Raw genomic sequence first — 20,738 nt, forward strand, 5'->3', positions numbered from 1 at the left:
TGTCGTTGCAGCAACGTGAGCATAACTGGGCATGTGATGTGAACTCGGAGCTGGTGTACTAGTCATCAAGGCCAGTTCCTCCCTCACGACGTCGCGCAAACTAGTGGCGGGTGGCGTCGTTCGGATATCGAGGTGGCGAGGTCAAGCCTGTGCGTGAAGTTCCTCGCGGATGATAGAGCGGATCAGTGCACGCAGCTCTGTTGTATCTTGACCTGAGCTCAGATCAGACATATCAGGTTGTACCCGAGTGGTCTGAAGCTCCTCAAGGCGCTGACAGGTAGCGACATCGGCTACGGTTTGAGGGTTTTGCACCACAAGCGCATTAAAAGCGACAGTCGCAATTCCTTTTAGCAGGTGGCGCACACGGTCGTTTTCCGCCATATTGTTGTCGATGCGGCGGCAAAGGGCGAGAACATCTTCGATGTAAGAAGTGTAAGACTCGCCAGGGCGTTGAACACGTGCGCCAAGCCTCTTTTTGGCGATATCCGAGCGCACTGACGGGTTGGCGAAAATCTGGCGGAGCTGACGTGTAAAGGCGGGCCATGTCGGAAAATCTGTGGCGTGGTTGAAAAACCACGTTTTTGCGACGCCGCTCAGGTAGAATGCAACGTGGGTGAGTTTCGCAGGCTCATCCCAGTTGTTGATAACACTCACGCGGTCATACTCCTCTAGCCAGTCTTCAACGTCTTCACCCAGAAGCCCTGCGAACAGCGGAGGATCCTTTTGAGGGCTGGTGACCAGGTGAGAAGGGTTTCTTGCCGGTGGGAGCGGTGGCGAAGCTGGCACGCTGGACTGGGCGGCTTTCGACATTACCGGACCCAGGTCGTTTAAGCGGCGGCCTGAACGGAGCTCCAGGGATGTGTTCTAGAAGACGCTGGGGTGTCCGAGAACGCGAGAGGACGCAGGAACCGGGCAGCACTCTCCACCACTTCTAAGATGGCGTCGAGAACACTCGAGACTCTCTTTTTATTGACTCGAGTATGTGCCCCACAACCTAAACTTGACTGGTGATGATGAGTATTTACAGATGAAAAGATGGGACGCATAAATAATGCTCACAATATATATAGTGGGAGTAATAATTCAATGGGCCAGTTAGTCTTTTTGAAGGTATGGGTCCCCTTCATCAAGGGAGGACCCCTCCCGAAACTGTTGGGAAATATATTTATCCTTGTTGACAACGCTCCCGTTGTGCCATATCCCATATATATATATATATATATATATATATATCTTGTGAGCGCAGTTGCCGTCACCGACTCTTCTTTATCAATTGGACGTGTCATCATCATTTGTATAATTTCCTCATCTGTATATATCATCATCAGTGTGTGCCAGCTCGAGCTCGCCTCGAAGAAAGCTCTTCCTCATAAGTGGTGGACGATGCTTCTCGATCCCCAAGTCCTCTCGCACGTTACCACTGGAGCTCCGCTCGGGTCGTCTACTATCACCTGCCATGGCAGTGCAAGACAATTCTGGTCCATCCAACACCACCAGCCCAGTGCAGCCTCCGCCGTCGACACTGGCCATCCACAGCCACCAGCGTGATCCGCCAGTATTCTCGGGTCTCAAAGGGGATGACGTTGAAGAATGGCTACACACCTATGACCTTGTCAGCGAGTTGAACAGGTGGGATACTCTACACAAGGTGCGTACGGTCCCTTTCTACGTTACTGATTTTGCCAAAACCTGGTTTTGAAACCACCTCCAAGATCTTCCCGACTGGGACACGTTCGCAGGGCAGTTCCGTCAGATTTTCGGTTCCCCCAGTGTTCACGCTGAAGCAGCAACGAAGAAGCTTGCTGAACGCATTCAGCTGGCGGGTGAATCATACACCTCGTACATTGAGGATGTTCTTGCCTTGTGCATGCGTGTAAATTCAGCTATGCCTCAACGCGGCCAAATATGCCATATTATCAAAGGCATAAATACCGTAGCATTCAACGCCCTTGCGTCGCAAAACCCTACCACGACTGAAGGTGTCATCACCATTTGCAAGAGACTAGAAGAACTTCAGTCTCTTCGGCTTTGCCATGATGCCTCGGACATTCGTCTTCCTGCAGCCCTCGACATCGGTGCCCTGGTCCACGACATCGTTCGTGAGGAGCTTCATGGGCGCTGCTCTTCCTGCGCCACACCGTCTACTTTAGCCTCAGCTCCAACCAACTTGCGGGACATCATTAGGCAAGAGATTGCATCTGCGTCACATTCACCTTGTTCCGCCGAAACCAGACCTCGTCAGGTACCAACGTACGCAGAAGTCGCGGCGCTCTCAGCACCCACCACTATCCCAGCGGCTACACCAGGTGGCCATGTACCTGTGGTGTCAGTGTCACTACCGATGCGCCCACAGCCGTATTACGCCATGCCGCGTCCTCAACGCCCAATCTGTTATTATTGAGGCTATAGGGGTCATATATCTCGCTTTCGCCGAAGGCGTCAACAGGACGAGCAACGTGGCTTTGCTCTAGAGGAATGTGGACGCTTCAGTCCATTCATGAACTACCAGCGCACGCCTTACCGTTCTTCTTTTCAGCGTTCGCCCTCTCCACCTTACAGTAGTGGTCTGCCTGTGAACTCCCGTCAGTCTTGCCGCCGCTCACCATCTCCCAATCGCCGTTCCGTGTCGCCTCTGCGACCCGTCTCCACTGTTCTGAATGCCCACTCGGAAAACTCCCCAATGCAGTTTTAGGAGGAGAAACTGCATCCACCAGACAGCCAGCAAATCTTCCAGACAGATCATCGAACTTGCTAACAGTGTTAGTAGAAGGTATACCCGTCGAAGCTCTAGTGGATACTGGCGCTGCTATTTCCATTATTCGCTCTGACCTTCGCTCCCGCCTCCGCAAAGTAACAACACCTTACTCGGGCCAGTCTCTCCGTGCTGCGACGAACGCCATTTGTCGCCCACTCGCCCAGTGTACAGTTCGTGTTTCATGGACGGTATTCGTCATCATATTGCTGTTGCAGTTGTCCGTGAGTGCACCCACGAACTCATTTTTGGGTGGGATTTTCTGTCGTCTGCACGCACTTCTGTGTCTTGTCGTCAGCGCCTCATCCACCTCAATCCCACCGACTCTTGTGTATCGGAACCCGAAGAGTGCATTCGTCTCGTCACCACTTCAGATTATGTTCTTTGGCCATCCCGAGAAGAAGTAATTAGCGTTGATTGCATCAACATTGTGGGTGGCGACGTGCTTCTACTACCTTATGGCCACACAGTACATCGAGGCATTCTGACAATTGCAGGCCTTGTTCGTTTTTCTGAAGAGTCTGCTTTTAATACTGCGTTAAATCAGACCCCCGAACTCTTATTGTTGCCCAGTGGGTCAACAGTCACATGCGCTATTGACCCGCATCCCCCATTGCAATTGTTGCCCTTTCAAGTCAAGAAGACCTACCAGAGCCAAGCACGCCGCCACTCAACTCTCCCCACTCCTCTATCGGTGACGATAAGCCCTGATCTGACAGCAGCCAGAGTCAAGAATTGCTGAATTTATTGAACAGACATCGCCCTTTGTTTGACGTTCATTCTGCTGTCCTTGGTAGACAACTCCTGCGACTCACTGAATTCAGACTGACGGCTCCCGGATAATTCACCGGCGTTCATACCGCGTGTCTCTCGCAGAAAGGAAGATAATCGAGGAAAATGTCTCAGACATGCTTTGACGGAATATCATACGTCCTTCCTCGAGTCCATGGTCTTCGCCAGTTGTGTTGGTGCGAAAGAAAGACGGAACAGTACGTTTTTGCGTTGATTACCGGGCACTGAACAAGATAACGCACAAAGATGTTTACCCTCTCTCACGAATTGATGACGCACTAGATTCGTTGCATGGCGCAAAGTATTTTTCCAGCCTTGACCTGCGATTGGGCTACTTGCAAATACCAGTGTCCGAATTTGACAAAGAGAAGACTGCTTTGACCACACCAGATGGGCTATAGGAATTTAACGTAATGCCTTTCGGACTTTGTAACGCGCCTGCTACCTTCAAACGTATGATCGACAGCGTAGTGCGTGGACTGAAGTGGAAAACCTGCTTATGCTACCTAGACGACATCATAGTGTTTTCGTCTACCTTTTCGCAACATCTACAACGTCTCGAAGAAGTCTTAGGTTGCCTTTAAAAAGCTGGTTTACAGCTGAATACGAAAAAATACACCTTCGCAAGCAAGACGATCAAGGTTCTAGGGCACTTAGTCAGCAAAGACGGTATTCGACCGGATCCTGAAAAGCTTGCCGCCGTCCTCGAGTTTCCCCGTCTGTTGTGTCAAAAGGACCTGCGCAGTTTTCTTGGCTTGGCATCCTACTTTCGGCGCTTCATACGTGATTTCGCAAGGCTTGCCTCTCCGCTCCATCAACTGCTCGCAAGTAACACGGCATTCGTATGGGCCGAAGACTGTGAAAAGGCTTTCCTGGGGTTGAAGAAAGCCTTAACATTCGACCCGGTACTATGTCACTTCGATCCAGGTGTACCCACAATTCTTTACACTGATGCCAGTGGTCATGGTCTCGGTGCCATTCTACTGCAGCTGACAACACCGCACGCGAACGTGTCATCGCTTACACCAGTCGTGCTTTGACTACTGCCGAGAAAAATTACATTATAACCGAACAAGAGTGCCTTGCTGTTGTATAGATGGTACAAAAATTTCGTCCATATCTCCACGGCCGCCACTTCACAGTCGTCAACGACCACAACGCATTGTGCTGGCTTTCGTCGCTAAAAAACTTATCGGGTCGTCTTGGCCGCTGGGTGCTTTGTTTACAAGAGCACAACTTTGATGTCGCCTACAGGTCTGGTAAGAAGCACCAAGATGCTGATGCTCTGTCGCTGCCCTCTACCCAACCGTAGTAGCCCACCGTCACCAATTTCTACCGCAGCATTACCAGATCTCAGTTGTCTCAGTATCGCAGGTCTCAGTTGGCTAAGATCCGACCGCCCTTCTACCCTTGTGTCGCATCAACGCGTTGACCCTTACTGCCGCTCCAGAATAGCATGCTGAGAAGGCACATCCACTCCTCCGAACGCCCGACTTCGCCAACAACTGAAACAGTTCAAGCTTCACGATGGTGTTTTACATCGCTATATTTACCACATTGAAGGAAACAAATGGGTCCTCGTTATACCACGTTGTCTACAACGTCAGGTTTTTGAGACATTCCACGATGATCCTGCTGCTGGGCATCTCGGCTATCACAAAACGTACGACGAAATACGCAGTCTGTTCACCTGGCCTGGCCTCTCATCCGTGATTGCCAAATATGTTTCTTCGTGTGCCTTATGTCAACGCTGGAAACGACCCACTACTGCTCCTTCTGGCTTTCTGCAACCTCTTCCTTGTCCCGCTTTGCCATTCGAAGTCGTCGGGATAGACTGGTACGGCCCCCTTCTTGTGACCTCCAATGGAAATCGTTGGATTGTAACGGCTGTTGACCACCTCACTCTTTACGCGAAAACCGCCTCACTGCACGCTGGTACAGCCACTGAAGTAGCTGATTGTTTTCCGCGTAACATATTTTTATGCCATGGAGCTCCACGTGTTCTGCTCAGCGACCGCGGCAAGGCCTTTTTCCTGTATTGTTGCTGAGATTCTACGCGCCGCCAACACCATCCACAAAACAACTTCTACTTATCATCCTCAAACAAATAGCTTGACGGAACGCTTTCATCGTACCCTCTTGGACATGATTGCCATGTACGTTAACCCTGACCACACAAACTGGGAGGCCATTTTGCCATTCGTAACGTTCGCCTACAATACAGCTACGCAATGCACCACCGGCTTTTCTCCCTATTTTCTGGTTCATGGCTGCTCTCCAAGTGTAACTCTGGACGTCTCCTTCCTTTCAGCTCCTGCTACCTCAGCAAGCCCTTTATATGCACAAGTTTTGTCTCGCCTCAAGCATTGCCGTCATCTGGCCCGAATGAACACCGGCATCTCTCAGGAAGCTCGCAAGTCTCGCTACGACTCAACTCACCGTGCTGTCACCTTTTCCCCAGAAGACGAAGTTCTTTTGTGAACTCCCGTGCGTGTGCCGGGCTTATGTGAAAAATTCCCCAGTCATTTTATAGGACCTTATACGGTGATTGAACAAACGTCCCCCAATAATTATTGTATCTCACCAGTTAATGCTCCCTCCGACCACCGTTCCCGTGGGACAGAAATTGTGCACGTTTCTCAGCTGAAACTGTATACCCGACACAATTCCTAATATTGTCTCTCGCGCGGCCAGGAGGCCGCTTCCAGCGTGACGGGGAATTAGTGTGAGCGCAGTCACCGACTCTTCTTTATCAATTGGACGTGTCATCATCATTTGTATAACTTTCTCATCTGTAGATATCATCATCAGTGTGTGTCAGCTCGAGCTTGCCTCGAAGAAAGCTCTTCCTCATTATATATATATATATGTATATATATATATATATATATATATATATATATACCGTATTTACTTGCATAATAGGCGCACTTTTTTTTTTTCAGAAAATCCGGCTCGAAGTTAGGGGTGCGCCAATTACGCGGGGTAAAATTTCCGAAAATTTTTTCAACTCGGTTCTCGCGCTTTAAATCTGCACACTTGTCAAGTAAAAGGCGACTTTATCGTTTACCAATTGATTCAGCATAAAACAAACATACCTACGTACCTTTTAATGAACAAGCAAAGCCGTCAACTGCACACACACACGTAAAATTTATTTACACAAAAGTTCCTCTGTTCCTCTTTTTCCCTATTCGGAGTCAGAGTCGGAGATCACACATTCATCCTCTTCGGAGGATGAATGTGTGATCTTCATCCTCGAGTCGGAGATCACACATTCATCACGCTTGCCCGCAGCATTCATCATATGCTGCGGGCAAGCGCTGGCACAAGGTGGTCCGCCTTCGCAGTGCGAGGCCATGGCGCCGCATGAAACGAGTTGTCCATCCGGAGCTGGCTTTGAGCTCTTTTGCTTCGATGCCCTGCGCTCGGGCTATTCTGCGCGCCTCAGTCTGCACAATATCCAACGACACAGCACAGCCGTCTTGTCGTAGCTCCCGTATATGCCGGACCAGTTGCTCTTCGACGTTCGGATACCTGCCGGTCTTGGCACCGCGGAAAGCCCGTCGTGTCTTCTTCGTCGCCTTAAGTTTTTCTTCTTGGTCCCTCCAGTACCGAACACTGGTTTCTCCAACGCCGAAATGCCTGCTTGCAGCTCGGTTGCCGTGCTCCAGTGCGGACTGCACTGCCTTCAGTTTAAACCCAGCCGTGTAGCTCGTGTACTTCCCCATGGTGGAACCAAAGTTCAATACATGATAACAACATATGCACACCGCTTGCAAAATGGCGTTTCTTTCTTTTTCTCTGATGGTGGTGATGGCGATCGAGCCCCCGGCGTTGTACACGTGACCTCCAAAAAGCGCGGCGATTTGGGGGGTATCAGTAATTGATGGAACAGCCGTGTTTTTTTTTTCGCTCATGGACGCTTTTTTTTTTTCAAGTTTTATTTCGACAAACACGTTGGTTAGGTCGTTGCACTTCGAATTTTTTTTATTTGCTCGTCAATTTGCCTTCTTTTTTTCTTCAGGGTACGGGGACGGCGTTCCAACTGTACCGCTGGGGGGTAGAATCGTTTCTGATCATGGCCAAGTTCGGGGTGCGCCTATTATGCGCGGAATTAAAAAAAATCGAATTTTCCGCGACCAAACTAGGGGTGCGCCTATTATGCGAGTGCGCCGATTATGCGAGTAAATACGGTATATATATACACATACTGTGTGTGTGTGTTTGTGTGAAAAAATCAAGAAAGAAAAAAAAAATTGGGGGACTATTAAGCTTCGCCTTCAAAGGTTGAATGGGATAGCGAAATCCGGTCCCTAGTGCACCCTTCAACCGCTAAGTGCATACTTATTCATATGTTTTGTAGATTGGATTGGATGATCGTCAAATGGGCTCGTTTTGGTCTTGACCTATCTAATAAAATGCGTTAAAGAGGTCCGGAAACACTTTTTTTTGAGTAACCATGAATGAATTCACTAGAAGAGCTTATTGCCTCATGAATTCAACGCCGCAAAAATTTTAAGAATTGGTCCAGTGCAAGTGAAGTTACAAAGGTTTTTCGCATGCTCTAATTGCATTATCTCTTCTCTCGTCCCGACGAAAGTGCTGGAAACTAAGCAGGGAGGAGTGGCAAGGCAAAGAAACTACCGCACCTCGTGACCTTGAGCAATTTTTTTTCTTCGCATGCGCTGCTTTCTCAGTGTGATCGCGCGCGCGCGCGCGGATGGTTAAGTAGCGGCCTGCCGCGGCTATCTTGGTAACTTGATTTTTCGGTCACGGACGCACAGACGATTTTTCACTCACAACCGACGGCGCCGAGGCCGGCGGCGAGTTCTCTGCGACACGAGCTTTTTAGCGCTATCGCGTTAAAAGCTGCCCCCGCTCAGCGCCCTGCGGCTCATCACGATGCGGCGACGCGCGCTTCTTTCTCACGCGTACTTTGCCCCGCCATTTGGGGAGTGGGGGTAGATGCGTGTGCGTGCGTGCGCGTATCCTTTAGTGGGGAAAATCGACCGGAATGATTGCGTTTAGTTGCCGGGCGCACAAAGATCTCTTGGCTCGCTGGGTAGGCGCTGTTTGCGAAAAGAGTGCACTTTTCAAACACAGCGAAGTAACGATTGGGGCACTTGTTCGCACTCATACCTGTACCTGTGTTTACGTTTCGTGCCATATTTTTGTTTAAACAGCCTCTTAAGTGTCGAGCGGTAAACATTGTTAGTTCGTTCTTGACCTTTGCATGAGTAGCGCGCAGCACGTTTCGATCTGCTTGCCGTTCTCAGCGTTGCATTCCAAGTTGTTATCGCATTCATTGCTGCGGCCTTGTGGCGAAACTGACTTTTTTTACTTTTGGATAATCATGTTCTTATTACCGCAAGGATGTCACATCAGGCGCTGAGGGAAACTCTCGCAAACCACGGTGACGAAGGATTTCGGAGGTCTGCTCGTCACCTGCTTCCGTTTTGCATCGCATCGCGAGTTCGCAGCCTGGTAGCTTTCGCAATTAGCCGATTAGTTCTGGCAACATGACGGCGAATTGAACGCAATGCAGTGAACGCGATAGCGAAAAATTTTTTTTGTTATAAGAAGTAAGGCTGGCAGCCAGCTCTTTTGGATTTGATATCGCGGAACTCGTACAAAACGATGGTGTGAGCAAACACGGCAGGGAGAAGTGCTCTTTTCACAGTCTTTTCACATTGAAACAGCTCTGATACTGATTCATATAGCATTATTGCTACTCGAGCGGTTCCCCCCTCTTCCCCACGCGTTGTTTCATGCTCGTTCAAGACGAGTGGTTTACTTTCTGCTTAACCATTCGACAGCAGTTTAAACACGTGGGACATGCAAAACGGAAATCTTATGCACTCTTCAGGTGATAGGGATGGACCAACTTTTTTGATCTCTGCTTCAGCAGCGCTCGCACGCTTTTGCCCACTCTTGAAAGTTATAATGGGCGGGGGCATGTTATGAATTTGGACTTGTTACGGAACATGGCAGTGACAGCAAACACCTGCCAAAAGCGTCCATACGATTGCTATTGCAATAATATCGCAGTTTTTTTACTGTAAAATAAGTGTTTTGGGTTAGCTCTGCCTTCAGTTCCCCGTTTATTTAATTTGTCTGTTTATTTGTCGAGTTTTCGTGCCGAACCTGCATATAACGAAATATTTTTTATAACGAATTTCCCCGGGAATTTAAAAGTGTCGTTATATCCAGGTTTAACTCTATGCACACACACTATGCATGCTACGAATGCAAAACATGGTACGCATGAATATACATACATATACGCTATGCCCAAGGACCTTCGTTCACGTGTGGGTGTGAGTGTTTATATGCACATGCGAAATCAAAAATAATTGGTGGAAGGATTGCCGCATCTTAATTTGAGAATGGGTAGCACTACAGTTTGCCAGAACAGAATTAGATACGAAAAATAGTCACGCGCTTAAAGGAGCACTGGCATCAAATTTACTCATGTCAAGATTTTTGCGTCAACGAATATCTATCGACTCCCCAGTAGCGATTCATCACCTAAAATGCATCTGAGTGACGAATGAGTATCTGTAATATTAATAAATATATTCGCTATCGAACGCGGTTGAAAATGAGTGGAAAGCCCGCCAAATTGTGCTGGCAGCGCTACTTCGTGGCCACGTCGAGGGCGCTGCACAGCTTGTGCCGCTTCCACAGAAAAAATGGTGATGACACACTGGCGTTTCGTCTGGTAGAAGTGCCTGTACAGTCAGTGCAGCTGCGTCTCTGAAGGTGTAGACATTCCTCTGTCGCCAACATTGTCGTCCTTGCCGTCATCGCGGTCAACATCGGCAAGTGATGATGACAGCGATTTGGAATTGGGTATTGCTACCATTCGCGACGATCCTTGCTTGACAAGCTCCACGTTAAATGCAATGTACTTATCAGTCCCGGCCGTACTGTCGGAGATCAAGAACACCAACTACACACCTCATGTCGCGGACGTCTGGCCAGTGAATCGCCGCTTTCAGCTGCAGCAGGGCACACAGTAGGAATAGCCCCGGCCTCGAGAAGAGGCCTCGTACTGCCAGTAAAATACAACTGGTTCGTAAACACAGGATTTACCCTGTAGCAGCTCGCTGTAAAGGGAAGGGAGAAAACAAGGCTCTTCTTCACAGGCGTGCAGTTGCTCTGTTCAACGGCACATACAAAGTCAACCCACTGGCTGCGTTGAGGTACGTGGCTTGGAAAGGCAGGAAACACCATGCACTTTGCGCTTTTTCCGCACCTCGTCGCGCAGGTTCTCGCTACGCAGCGGTTCCCCGACATTCTGGCACATATTGTCGCTCTTAATGGTCGTACTCACACGCAGTGGAGCACAACGCAAATCAGTTGATGCGACAGGATGAATCGCACGCACGCTTTAACACAGCAAGGAGAGCCACTAGTGAGAACATGGCTGGGAGCATGAAGGTAGGAAACTTCCATGGCTCGGAGTCGGCTCCAAACACACTCAGAGATCGTCGACGTCATCGTTACTAGCGTATCATCACTCGGGGTGGTATTTGTGGAGTGTATCACACCAAACACGTAGCACTGGTGTTGATGTCGCAAGGCAGTCTATTTTTCGTTTTTTCACCTTAGCTTTTCTATGTTGTTTGATGCCGAAATAAAATAACTTCAACGCTACGGACGCCAATCAAATTTGGCCAAGAAGACCTATGCATACCAAGTGATCGAATGATGGGCACATCTGGATCTTGAAACTTGATGTCAGTGCTCCATTAAGTAAAAAATTTCTTAAAGCACTTGCTTATATAACCGAAACTATACCCCGCGCTTAGAGAAGCTCGAATATTCATAAGAATGCTCACAAGCTAAATAATGGCGTACTCACCGAGGAGAATGAAGTCGAGAGTGAATTCATTAGAACAAACTACCGTAGTGTCCGTAACCTTCTTTCAATGCCAGAGTTCCTGATCAACGCGGTTCTTTGTCGCAGAAAGTGATATAAAATGATGCGTTGCGATCTTTCCACCGCAATGCCATGCATTTCTTCACACTGCAATGGTCCTTGGACATAGCTTTCTTCTTTTTCGGGCTCGCACATGCTTCATGACGAAAATGAAGGTACTATGAGGTCGCTTCTCAGTGCGCTGAACATGGTAACATATCTCCTTTCAAGGTTGACCGTGATAGCACCGTTTCCAGGCGCAGCCACTAGGTGGCGAGCGTTCAGTTGGAGTCGCGAATTGTGTCACGATACCATGCAGGACATGGGTACATCACATGGGTACATCGTTATTTTTTTTTTTTTTTCTTCTGGGAAATCAGCTGGGGTGCGTTTCCTAAGGGGAAATCAAGGTTTTTTTTTTCTTTCTGCCTAAACAAAGGCACACCACCCTGCAGCAACATAGGGAAAGTGGCGATAGTTAGTGCTCAAGTGCAGAATGGCCCATGTCACGGTTTTCCCCAGAAAAATTTGATAGGTGGGGACGGGAGAGGGAGGGGGGGGGGGTGTTTTATGAGTTATAAACGAATATTGAAAATACAAAATTCCGTTCAAGCGAGAGCGGGTCAGATGTTTAAGTGTGCAACTACAAAATACGAGAAGGCACTTTATTTTCACTTTCTTCTTCCCAGACATGCTTCACCTTCAGCCTCCTATTCTCGCTCATCGCCCACTTTTCAACAACCTCGTCATATGGGTAGGTGTCATCGTCAGGTTCTTCGCATGCAATACGAATAAGGCAGTCCAGTGACTTCTGTTTCAGGCGGCTCCTTAGTTGTGTCTTAGTTAGCTTCAGAGCTGAAAAGTTTCGCTCACAGTCTACACATTGTGGTGGGAGTGCAAGGTAGGAACCTGCTAAATAAGCCATGACAGGAAATGGCTTTTTAAGATCATGTGCCAGAAAAAAGCAAGAAGTCTGTAGCCGTCAGCTTTTGCAAACGCTCACGTTCAAGCACAAAGTTGGCGAAAGCAATCCACTCTGTAAGCATGTGCTCAGTATATTGCTTGCCAATATTTGGGCACAGCCTCTACAGTGCACTGGCAACTTTAATTTCATTGCTACTTACCATTTCTTTGTAGCTTCTGCGGACAAACACTGTAGAATACAGTCGAACCCGGCTATATCGAACTCGCCAAAAATTGTTCATTAGTTCGATATATGGCATAATTCGATATAGGCCCGGTATAGGTTTTGACACAAAGGCACATAACAAACTAGAAGAAAAGTACTTTATTAATATGGTGGCTTACTTGCGTGCCCTACTGTGGAATAAAATAGTCCCGCATTTTTTTCCGTGTCAACGACTTCGCTGCCTGCGACAGGACGCACGCCTCCACGTTGTCCAACGAGTCGGAGCAACTGAGGCCGCAACCTTCCACATTCAAGCAATAGCGCCGGAACAACGCAAATGCACTATTCACTTCGGAGGATGCAGGCAATGGGCCGTCGTCAATTTCAGTATTGCTGTCGCTTTGACTCGTGGTCGGCACGACGTCTGCAATGTAATCCTCATCCTGTATTTGGCCCATGATGGGGACATCATCATCCGCACTGATGAACTCGTCGAATGTCGATCCGTCGATAGCACCCGGGAACTCTGCCAGCTCGTTCCAAACTTCGGCGGAAACACCTGCGGTGTCTTCAGTGCTGTCAGAATTTGGGGTGTCATCACCAGGCATGCGGAAGCCGGCATGCCTAAAGCAGTTCTGGATCGTCTCCTTCTTGACATCAGCCCACGATTTACTCAACATAGAAATAGCTCCGAGTAAGTCGATCTTAAACTCCCTGCCGACACAAAGGTTCTGCAACCGCCTCTCCACCAGGCGCTTCCGATAGCTGGCTTTCATTGCGCGGGTAACGCCTTGAACCAGTGGTTGCAGTACAGACGTTGTGTTCGGGGGCAAAAAAACGCAGCTCGATGTTGCGGAAGGTCGTACTGCAGTGGTGCCATGAACAATTGTCCACGGGCAGGCACACCTTGTGATTTTTGCCTACCAAATCATCATTCCACGACGATAGCCATCTGCTGAAAAGCTCCCCGGTCATCCACGCTTTTGAGTTTGCTCGGTAAGTAACTGGAAGCGACAGCGCATTTCGAAAACGCCGCGGTGTTGTGCTTTTCCCTATAACCAGAGGTCGAAGCTTTTTCGATCCGTCTAAATTAGCTGCCAACAGCACGGACACACGTGTTTTGTTTGCCTTGCCGCCGCTTGTCTTGTCGCTACGACATGCAAGTGTCTTGTTTGGCAACATTTGCCAAAATAGTGCGGTTTCATCCGCATTGAAGATATCTTGGGCTCTATATCTTGCTGCGATATCTCGCCAGTTTTCCTCGAGCCATTTTTGTACGCTGTCCAGGTCCGCCGCTTTGCTTTCACCTGTAACAGCTTTGTTAACGATGTCATGCCGTTCTTTGAACCCCTGAAGCCAGCCTGAACCGCCTTGGAAATCACTCCTACCAAGCAGAAAAGCAAGGTCCTTGGCTTTCTGCTCGATCATAGGGCCGGACACCGGGATGTTTCGCGACCGAACGTCCACAAACCACTTGTAAACGGCCGCTTCAACAACTTCGTACACAGCAGCGCGCCTACGTCGAGCGCCGCGGGCACCTGGCCTTTTGTCCGACTTGGCCTTGATGTCTGCCTTGTTCTTCAGGATAGTACTCAAGGTGCTCCTTGGAATTTTGTACGCGGCGACGAAGTCGGACTTCTTTTCACCCCGCTTAACCCGATTGATGATTTCGAGCTTCGTGGCGAACGGCAAATTTTGTCTCTTTGCACAAGCCATGATGACAGCGCGCCAATACAGTTCCCAGTGCACCAACAGGCAACACCACAGACCCCGCTGAATAGGCAGCAGTAGGCACACAAGCATAAAGAAAAAATGGCGCTCACTTCTACTGCCTCCGCATTTCGGAGAAAGCACGACGGCCTCTGATTGGCTGTAAGCGCTGCGAGCAGGCCAAGATCATTTTTTGGAGGGGGGTGTCCGCCCTCGCACAACCGGGTCTAACCAACTTTTTCTAGGGTGGCGCCGGCAGTTTTTCTCGCCACCGCGTGGGAAAGCCAACTTGCTTGGGCACTTTTGAGGCACATGGAGTTTGATATATCTGTTGCCGTTGCTATTTTTGTTCTATAAAACAGTAACTTTTGCGATATATTCTCAATGTAAACTTACCATGTTTAGGAATTGTTCGATTACGGGATAATTTGATATGAACGGATTCGATATAGTTGGGATCGACTGTAGCTGGCCAATATAGGGCGGTTCAGAAACTTGTCCTATATATCTTCCAGTCAAATTCTGCATACACACCATACTCTTTAGCAAAATGGTGACAACCGGACATTGCGACAGTGACGTGCAATCACTGCGGGCTGTGTTGCCGCGCAGACCTTCACCACTTGTGGGGTCTTGGCGAGGCAAACGAGCGCCAGTGTGGGGTCTCGGCGAGGCGAACGAGCGCCTCGCCACGCCAGCCTCTTGGAGTGAATGGGCACAGCAGACGCGGTCTGTACAATAGCACACAACATACATACATTTATTGACTGATTTAGACGACGATATCGTCCGCCGAATGATACATCCATTTTAATTAACACGCTACCATACAAACAACATAACGCAGTGACACACTAAACGCACAATAACATGATAAACACACTAACACACCCAGCGCACTAACACATACCCAAGGCGGCGTCGCCAACGCCTGGCTTTCCACGTGGGACCCCGGCGCGAAGCCCGCGGTGCGGGACCCACGCTACAGACAACCGTTTGTGGCAGCCGCCACGCGCAGAAGAGGCTCGCTCATCTCTCGCCCACCACCAAGGCCTGCCTTCCGCCAGGGGCCACCGCCGGCGCTACCACTCTACCAACAGTGGTACTCAAAGCGAACACAACGCCATCTATCGCCCGGCGGTGGTCACCACCGAAACAAAGCCTTGGGGCGAGACATGTGCGCCACGCGGTGCAGACAACTTTACAGGGGTGTGTCAGCACCGCCACGAGTATCACGTGACGTGAGTAGGTGACAAAGGTAAATAAAACATCCAAACATAATAATCATGATATGGAAGGCATGTACGGAATAATTTACCTTTACCACGTAAAGTTCTGCTGATTTCGTAAAGTTCATAAATTGCATGCGCATTAGAATCGAGTACGGAAAAAAAAAAAAAACTGAATACGGTCATTCTATTGCCATCGGCATATCCAAAATGGCTGCCCCCTAGGTGCGTCGGCATGGCGCGATGGCCGTTTCTGCCTATATGTTTCCCATGTGCGGAACTTCTGAGGAGTTCGTCATCTTGTAGTGCATTAGCGTCGACGGTATGGAAGGACCGACTCCAAAAACTCGAGTGCACCACGATGTCGATTCTAAAAGAAAAGTCATCGCGTGTGTAGACACGGACGGAAATGCGCCGCATCGCGGTCGTTCGGAGTTCCTGAAACGTGCATGCAGGACTGGCGGAAACAAAAGCAGAAGATTGTCGACAGCAAAGCTTCACACAAAGGCTTCAGTGGACCACAGCAGGGTCGGTTTCCGCAAAATGAAGAGCTGCTCGGCGAGTATGTGCTTGAGCAGCAAGCGGCACAGCAGCCCGTGACGACAGAACTGCTCCAAGTGCGGGCTATGCAATTAGCCTTAGAAAAAAGTCTAATGTGGAGCCAGTTTAAAGCGAGCAGGTCCTGGCTAACTAACTTTATGAAGAGGAAAGGCTTTTCCCTCCGAAGGTGAACGGGCATATGCGAAAAGTTTTGCGGAGGAGTGCGATGAAAAGCTTCACAGTTTTCACAGGTTCGTCCTAAACTTGTGGCACAACAACAGCTACCTGCTCGGGCAAATCAGGTATGCCGATCAGATGCCTTTTGGACATGCCTGGCACCACAACTGTCGAGAAGAAGGGGGCGAAGCAAGTTCGCGTGTTGACATCGATCCACGGTAAAACTACAGTGACGGCAATGTTCTGTTACACATCAGATGGACTCAAGCTTCCCCCGTACCTCATATTTAAATGGAAGACGCTCCCGAAAGGAGTCGTTTTTTCTAGTGGTGTGATCATGCGGGCCGGCGAGAAAAATGGGTGCGCGCGTTGCAGTCGATGTCTTACTTTTTTTTCCATCATGAAAATCGGGTGCGCGTTACAATCGAGGGCGCGGTAGAATCGAGTAAATACGGTATGTATGCCTTTTCAAGTAAAAAGACACTCATACAGAACATTGACGCATTGTTACGGTGCCTCTCATAAGCGAAATGATTGCTTTCTAATTGACAATTGCACAAGTATGAACGCTGTATCTTGAGCACTATTAGTGGGTGTAGCGGATGGGGTTGGCTGATTGTCGCATTGTTGGGTGCCGTTTAGGATATTGTTAGCGCGGACAGATGAATGTACAGACAGACAAACCGACAGACAGACAGGCCAAAATTTTTGCTTCGAAGGTCCCCAAGAAAAACTATCGTCTTTAAGAACCACAGACAAGATGGCTGTGCTGCCTTTCTTTTCGCAGCCATTTTCTGGACACTGAGTGAACCAGTTGAACAGTCTAAACGACTGCGAATTCCACGTGGCTAATAATATGTTTGTGCTCTTTCGAACACAGTGTGACTCATTTTTGCCAACAAAGAACTCCATGAGTCTGATGCCACATGGAGTTTGTGCGGGAGCTTCAAGGTGGTAGCACGCCACTTGTATTTTCGTTATTGTGTATGAGCGATTTTCTTGGAGCAAGAATGGTGCAGTTGATATTTTTAATTGGTAGTGCGTGTAAAAACACTCCGCTTTTCAGAGTTTGACCTTTTAACCTGCCTCTTGGATACCTTCGTGGGCATCACTAACGCTGAACCTCATGTGGCGTCTTTTCTGGTGGTGTTTTTTTTTTTTTTTTTTTGGCGTTACGTTTTTATACTCTGTTTCAGAAGTTCCTTTCAACACTGTGGAGGCTACAGGCCCCTCAGCCAATACCAAGGGCGCTTAGCCCCTCCACATGTATTATTTCGCGTCACGTCTTCTGCTTACTGTATGAACTGCATCTGCTCACTGAATTGCAGTTATTATGGCTAGTTTATGAACCTAGAAATGCAGTAAAATGATTAAAAAAGCTGCTACACCTGGAACTTGAAGAAGCGTGAATTTGTGGCTCTGCTGAAGATCGGTAGAATCTCATGTCGGCGGATAGCTTCACTTTGTGGCTGTTTCTCTCTGACGCTGTTTGTGGCTCTTGTATGTATGCTTCTCCTTCGACGCTCGCATATTCTGTTGCAAAGCTCGTTTTCTCTCTTTTTATTTTGACCAAAGGAGGATCCAACATGCACGGAATGTTGTGCGAGGTTGCATGCCCGGTATTTAGAGATGCAGCATTCTTGCTCTGACGACGTAGTCGGAACACTGCCTTGGCGTGTTACGCTTAGCAGGTGTGGCTAAGCAAGCAGCATATCTCGCTAATGTAATATATGGTTACTGCAGTTATCAGCAGTAGGCAACATAAATAATCAAATAAATGTGTAGAAAACTAAACGTGTCAAGTATCGATGTGCGTAAAACAAAGCAAGAAAAACTGCTAACTCTAGCTAACCCTATCAATTTTAAGGCACGTGTATGTGGGACTATGTTTCGCTGTGCAAGCGTGTGGCTTTTTTAGATACCATAGCTTTGGTAGTGCTGAACCAAAGTGGTGAAACAGAGTATAGGCGTCATGACATAAACACCGCCAGAGAATGCGTTCAACTGCATCGAAAGTGCTCGAGCCAGCGGAAGCCCAGTGTCACACATTGTGATCAAAGCGAATAAACCTGACACCTCGCAAAGCACTTTGTGTACAGTGTGCAAGGACCAACAAGAAATATTCTTATGTCGAAGTTGCAGTTCTTTATTGAGAGAAACATGTCATGAAGTGCCACCAAAAGGCCTTTTTTCTCCATTTTACTTGTAACGCTAGTTATTATTAGACTATATACGAACCATTATATAAGAATATATAAGAACCACAAGGTCTTTGTGTTTCTGAGCTTGAAGTTGTTGCACAATTTCGAGGTACATATTCTGTCAATACACTCAGGCAGGCTAATCCTGCTGATCAACTTAAGGATGGCGCTTGGAAACAGTGTGAATTAATCTCGAGTGCTTGTTGTCAAAGCCTCTGAGGAACAAGTCAAATACAAGCATCGATTGAGAACTTGCCGGTCAAACAGAGCAAGGCGACCACTTGATGTGAACAGGCGGCAGCCATTTCGGCTGGAGTGACAATTACGTTGCAGATGTCTAGACCATCCTGAAACGGACATTTTAGAGACCATCGCTGGTAGCGTCGAAGCCAAGTGACGCCGGCGTATGAGATGCGAGGAAAACACTGGTAAAAATCCTGCAATTGTTCAGGCTTTAAACTATCTGGTAAGCTGAGCACTCACTCCTATGGAAGCATTGAGTCTTCATCATACGCTGCATTTATTCTACCCATGTTCTAAGACTGAGCAAGTAAGTCAACTTTAGGCATGATAAAAATATAAAATGGCGCTTGGACTCCGGACAAAAGAGGAGGCCCACATAGCGCTGAGCTTGCCACTGGCTTATTCAAAAACATATACGGTTCTTAAAGGGCCCTGACACTTTTTTTTTGAGTAACTATGGAAATAATTGACTGGAGGAGCATATTGCATTACAAATTCAATGCCACGAAAAATTTTAGATTCTGTATAGTACGAGTGGACTTAACAAAGATTTGTCACACGCTGCAATCACATTCTCTCATCTCTCATCCCGATGAAAGCGATGGAAGCTTAGCAGGGAAGAGTGGGAGAAACGTCACACGTGACTCATGACGATGAGCACTTTTTTTTTTTATACGCGGCTTTTTCAATACGATCGTGCGCGCATGTGTGGACAAGTGGCAGCCTTCTATGGCGATCTCTGTAAAGACTGAGCGCGCCAATGACTAATAGATAGGCATTCTACGAGTCATTTTGAGAATTTATTGTGAGTTCTAGGCCACCTGCTGCGCTATTACGTTTGGCTTGCGTATTCTCAGGAGCTTCTACTACCGATCGCCAGCGTTTTCGGACCGTGCTCAAAAAGTGTTCCTGGGCCCCTGTAATAGCGAGCGCGCATGCTCATTGTTAGATCGATATACTTGTCAAGGCACAGTTCAGCAGCTGCTCTGCCAGCAAAAGAAACTGCACTGAGCAGCTTGCGCACACATAGCTGCTGAGGCCTAACTATTCAGAGTTAAAGAACGAGTTTTTTCTTTTTTTTTATATACAATTCTATGGAAGGAAACATTATGCTGTAGGTTCTGGGGAATCACTAAACAAATGTTCCGGCATAGACTCGGAGGAATCTGAGTGGGAGGGCAGAATGGTATCTAGTGTGGTGGAATGGTCTCGGCCATATAACAGGGAAAATGGCGAAAAGCCCGTAGTCGCCTTTCAGCCGTCAGACTTGTAATTCCTGCGATTAAGGAGGCCATCGTGGATCTTTTAGGTGAACCGCTTGACGGTGTGATGCTCGAGAAGATGGAGAGGTCGATGGGTCTGAAAGGAATCGCAGATGAGCGTTGATCCAGTCACCCTTACGTTGCTCAGACGCCATGCCGCAGTTTGCTGGAATCCGACCGTTTCGTCCATGGCAGACAGACAGGAAGAGCCTTCTCATGATACATGTGAACGCAATAGGGCGTCGGCATTAGTGTGATGTCGGCCAGACCTGTAGACAACACGCATCTCAAACTCTTGCAACCGCAAAGCCCAGCGAGCTAAACGGCCGGAGGGTTCCTTCAACGTGGATAACCAACAAAGAGCATGGTGATCGGTGACTACATCGGAAGGGTTACCGTATAGGTACAGTCTGAATTTACCTAAAGCCCAAATAATTGCCAGACATTCCTTCTCTGTCACAGAATAATTCTTCTCCAATTTGTTGAGGGTACAGCTTGCGTATGCGACTTCGTACTCCTGAAATCCCGATTAGCGCTGCGCGAGCACTGCGCCAAGTCCGACACCGCTGGCATCGGTATGTACCTCAATTGGAGCGGTAGGGTCAAAGTGACGCAAGATTGGCGGTGAGGTTAACAGCGTGGTGCAACTTTTTGAATGCATCATCACAGGCGGATGACCAAGCGTAACTTTTCGTGTCATTCTGTAAAAGTTCAGTCAAGAGGGCGGTGATCATCGTGAAATTCCAAATGAAGCGGCGGAAATACGAGCAGAGGTC

At 48.3% G+C, this 20,738-nt stretch overlaps 1 protein-coding gene across 9 annotated transcripts in view; it reads left to right on the forward strand.

The window, feature by feature from the left end:
• Positions 1 to 20,738, forward strand: part of LOC119173519 (uncharacterized) — a 264,826-nt gene that overhangs the window by 232,085 nt on the left and 12,003 nt on the right. Inside the window, exon 15 of one of the 9 annotated variants that reach the window (XM_075896506.1) lies at positions 12,161 to 12,244. The exons of the other annotated variants lie outside the window; for them this stretch is intronic. Within the exon in view, the coding sequence (XP_075752621.1) occupies positions 12,161 to 12,229 (69 nt within the window). The 3' untranslated portion in view covers positions 12,230 to 12,244. Of the gene's footprint in view, positions 1 to 12,160; positions 12,245 to 20,738 lie in introns of those variants that run through there. 9 annotated transcript variants of the gene reach the window in all.

This window comes from Rhipicephalus microplus, chromosome 5 (genome assembly GCF_043290135.1).
Source record: "Rhipicephalus microplus isolate Deutch F79 chromosome 5, USDA_Rmic, whole genome shotgun sequence".
Taxonomy (NCBI): Eukaryota; Metazoa; Arthropoda; class Arachnida; order Ixodida; family Ixodidae; genus Rhipicephalus; species Rhipicephalus microplus.